Source organism: Austrofundulus limnaeus, unplaced genomic scaffold (assembly GCF_001266775.1).
Source record: "Austrofundulus limnaeus strain Quisiro unplaced genomic scaffold, Austrofundulus_limnaeus-1.0 Scaffold374, whole genome shotgun sequence".
Classification (NCBI taxonomy): domain Eukaryota; kingdom Metazoa; phylum Chordata; class Actinopteri; order Cyprinodontiformes; family Rivulidae; genus Austrofundulus; species Austrofundulus limnaeus.
This window is the reverse complement of record NW_013952776.1, coordinates 451,663-456,196: the sequence shown is the minus strand read 5'-3', so window position 1 is coordinate 456,196 and position 4,534 is coordinate 451,663. Positions and strand designations below refer to the sequence as shown.

General features: G+C 40.1%; 1 protein-coding gene across 1 annotated transcript in view; it reads left to right on the top strand.

Moving 5' to 3' along the window:
* Positions 1–4,339, top strand: part of LOC106528361 (lysosomal-associated transmembrane protein 4B) — a gene marked incomplete at its 5' end in the record, with an annotated part of 9,935 nt that extends 5,596 nt beyond the window's left edge. Inside the window, 1 exon segment of the mRNA XM_014023507.1 lies at positions 3,034–4,339. Within this exon segment, the coding sequence (XP_013878961.1) occupies positions 3,034–3,114 (81 nt within the window).
* Positions 4,340–4,534: the final 195 nt, after the last annotated feature.

The following is a 4,534-nucleotide window of genomic DNA, read 5'->3' as shown; positions in this document are numbered from 1 at the left end:
GGTGTACCTAATAAAGTGGCCGGTGAGTGTATATAGTCTCGGCTATCAAACTAGAATGAACCTGGAAGCTGGAGGGGGGCGGAGTGTAAAGCGCCTCATTTGGATTTAAAGGGACAGCCTCAAAGCGAGTTGATCTGAGACACACTTCAGAAAAGGGGCGGGGCTTGTGGAGTTACAATAAGGAGGAATTCAGACCAAAGCATTGCAGTTCCACTTTACATATGACCMCAGCTGAATGATTTAAATGTGAAATAGAAGGATTTAAAAGCATCATGTCTACTTTTTATGTGGGGGAAAATTTGTGTTTTTTAAATTTTATGGCAGAAATACATCTTTAAAATTTGAGACAGAGGCAACAAAAAGCTGTAAAAATAAGAAGTATGATTAAAAAAACAGCTGCAGGATCATTTTACAGTAAATTAAAACAGGTCTCTGATGAGACTGCAGCTCCTAATGATTAACTTTGTTTTTAAATTAAGACTACCATTATTCTTCATGCCTCTAGTTTATTACTTTTTATTAGCATTTACAGCAAAAATACATTTTCCACATTTGAATAGAGGCCAGCAGACTATTTAACAAAAGAGTATCTGTATTATCAGTTCAAAGTTTTCACACATCGTCTCCTCATGAACTCTTTGTCTATTTCCTCAGTTCCGGATAAAATCTTGATTTACWTCTTTCTTCCGTTTCCAAAGCCAACAAACCAACTCACTAATGTGGAAATAGGATTTCCTCATTTTAGTCCAGATCACTAGTCAGGCTTTTATAATCTGCGTGGGTTTCCTGTGTTCAGGCTGGTTTGGCATCTGTAAAGCCGTCATGTTGAAGGGAGKGGGAAAACATTAAGCTGGCTGGTTTTACAGAGGCTACAGTAGCAGGGATGGGGAGACGAGGCTCTGTGCTGGTAAAGCCATCAGGACGGCTGCTGAGACTCATCCGAACAGTAAGTGAGATCTGTCAGCAGGTTTCTGGGCCTCTTGTTGGTGTCCTGTTGCCCAGGYCTGGCCCTCTGACAGCTCAAACCCACAAACAGGCTGTAGAAGCACCAACGAGCTGTTTGGTCTATCAGCTGAGACACACGCAGCGTTCAGTGCCAGCCCYGTCAGTCTGTTGGGTTTCACAGGTATTTTAATGAGAGTTCTCTCAGCCTGCAGCTTCAGACTCCTCAGACTTCAATGTTTGACCTAATTTGAAACAACCCTTCTTGTCTTGTTACTTTGTGTGGTTTTATGTGGTGCTGCGAGCTCAGAGTACGAGACGTCTGCAGGGTCTTGATGTGGAAAACACCTGGGGTGTAAAGAGAAAAACAGTCGTCCTTTTGGCTCAGTAAAAAAAGGACAAGATAAACAAGAACTGATCATGTTAAATCTTAACTCGAGCCTCACCTCTGCAGGCTTTTTAAATTAGAGTCCCCCACAGACCGCAGGCAGCTTTTGGTTCACAGCTTGGATGGTGAAACATAAMTGATACAACAGTTAGGTCACAAGTTCTCTGATGCAGTGCAGGACATTTCTAAGAGTCCTTCACACAGTCAGGTCCTTCTGGACTTTAAATATAYGAGTTACCCTTAAATGCCTCAATTCAGTGCAGTTTATTTATATAACAAAGTCACAACAAACRTCGTCTCAGGGCACTGTACACAAGAAAACAATTTAATTTAATACAGATTTTTTAAAATGAAAAATTACAGATTTTTGAGGCTCATCATTATACAGTTAAACATCTGAGGGGGTTGACGTGTGAAAACATGCAATTAAAGTGCCTGTGACATCAATTTTTTGTAATACATATGAATGCATTTTTGCAAAGATAACATTGATAAAATATTGCAAAATAAATTTCACGTCGCTGAGATGAACAGTTGTTGAGATATTTGCCTGTGAAGTAACAGGAAGTGACGTCAAAGGGGAATGTCTGCATGTGAACAGAGTGTTGTTACAACAGCCAACAACAGACTGTAGAGAAGAATCAGATGTTTCTAAAGATTATTTTTCATTCTCCATCAGAGAGAGTCAGTGTTTAAATAATATTGTTTCATTAAACAAAGACCAGAGAGTTTTCTTTGTTAAAGAGTTCCCCTTTGATGTCACTTCCTGTTTCACTTTGACTGAGTCAAGTTCAAAGGAAAATATGCCAGTTAAGGGGCAAAATGGATAAAACTGTGTGTATTATTCCAACGTTCTTAAATATAAAGATGTTTTCTTTGACTTTTTGTATTTGAAGAATATGCATGTCACAGGCACTTTAAAGTTTCTGTGACATCAGTTTTTTGTAATAAACATGAATGCATTTTTTTTGAAAGATAACATTGTTAACATCACCTGATCAGCTATTCCCTCATGGTTTTTTGTCATGTGTGTCTTCTTAAATGGGTGTTCTTAAATGTAATTTCATTGTGCTCCGTACAATGACAATAAAGGCATCATCATCATCATCATCATCATCATCTTGCAAAAAAAAAGTCATGCCGCTGAGAAGAACAGTTGTTCACATGTGAAGTAACAGGAAGTGATGTCAAAGGGTAATGTCTGCATGTGAACAGCACGTTGCTACAATGGTAACAACAGACTGTAGAAAAAAATCTGATGCTTCTTTAGATTATTTTTAAGTCTCTATTAGAGAGGTCAGTGTTCCCTTTGATGTCACTTCCTGTTTCAGTGACTGAGCCAAATTCAAAAGAAAATCTGCCAGTTATGTGAGAAAATTATTTAAATCGTGTTTTATTCCAAGTTTCTTATATATAAAGATGTTTTCTTTGACTTTTGTATTTGAAGGACGTGGATGTCACAGGAACTTTAAAGGCATATTACCACCTTTCATTCAGAGTTTTGAGGACGACTCTCAGCTACATCTCATTTTATCTCAGTGTTTATAACTGAGTTGTAGCAATTTAGCTGTGGCAGCCATGTTGAATTGAGTCCATAAACACTCTGAGGACCRTCTCATATTCTTATAGATATTCTTAGGTGGATTTTAAGGGGACGTGCTAACCCAAGACTTTGTTTCTCCTCTTCTGTTTTTCATGTCCAGGTCCTGCTTCCTCCGTACGATGACAACATCAGCGTCCCTCCCAAACAGGCTCCTCCCACCTACACCTCTGCTACAGCGTGAAAACATGCTGTTGATTCATGCTGTTAATAACATTCCCCAGCTAAACTGATGCACCACACTGCCTCACCGGTGAACATTGTATTCTTACATATATTGTAGCAAACAGATGGATGTCCAGCTAACGTCCACATGTATTCACCCTCACTGTGACCTCCCGTCTCCTCCTGCTATTACTGATGAACTTATCAGATGTCCAGTCCTGGTCCTCGAGGGCCACCATCCTGCATGTTTTAGAGGTTCCTCTGCACCAACACCTGATTAAAATGAATGATTAATGAGCGTCTGCAGTGCTTGAACAGGGGATTCAGCCTCTGAATCATGTGTGTGAGAGCAGAGAAACAAGGAAAACATGCAGGACCCTCCAGGACCAGGACTGGACACCCCCGACAGATTCTCCTGTGTTCAGTATCATTCCTGACACTTCTGTGCATTTTAATGTTTGAATCCAGTTAAAGCAACATATGGAAGCTGTAGAGAGTTTGATAGATAATATATATTTTTATTAATCCTATTTACCGTGTGTGTGTGTGTGTTCGTATCATGTGGGTCCCGTAGACGTGTCGATCTCGTGCACCGGTGCAACAGTGACGAGCTCRTAGCCCACAGTGATGGTGTGTGTCAGAATGAGAGAAGAGGTGTGTTTTGCTTTCGTCTCGTCTCTGCTCATGATCAGGGTYGGATTGCCTTCGTCCACAACTTTCTCTCTATCGGGCAGCGCTTCACGAGGCGTCGCCTGAATGTTTCCCAAAGAGGTGTACCTGCCTGTATTCTGACATGATCAAAGAGCGGCCTCGAGCGCATCCAAGATATCACCCACTTGTTGTTGTGTTTCAGCTGCAAACAGCATTGTGTAATCAGAATCTGTAGTGTTTTGTTGTGCTTCTTATTTACATTTTAAACGTGTGTTTCTACTGATGGACAAGAATTGCCTCCGGCTGATGTACGTAAGTCTATTTTTAAAGCACAGAAGAAGCCCTGATCTGGAATCAGTTTGCTCTTCAGAGTCACTGTGAATGAGATGCTGCAGTGAGCAGAATAAGAACCCTGGTTGTGTTTTTTCAATCAAGGCAGGAGCATTTGTGTAAACACGAGCCGCTTCCACCAGATGAGCTTGTTGGCTGGCTGCTCGATGGAAACAAAATGTCCTGCAGTCAGACTCCAGGACCACTGCTGTACGGAAAACAAAGTTGACATTTATTTGTCTAATAAAATAAAACTTCAACAGGTTTCGTGTTTCATTTCAGAGATGGAGCTTCTAAAAAAAAGTTGTAGGTGAACTGATGAACTGTTTATAATTAGTGCTAAAAAATAATTAAACCACACTCATTGCTGTGCAAATGTTATTATTGCATTTTAATCATGAATTTCAAATTTCTACTTCTACAATTTTAGAAAAAAAAATGCACATTTGAAATCAGAG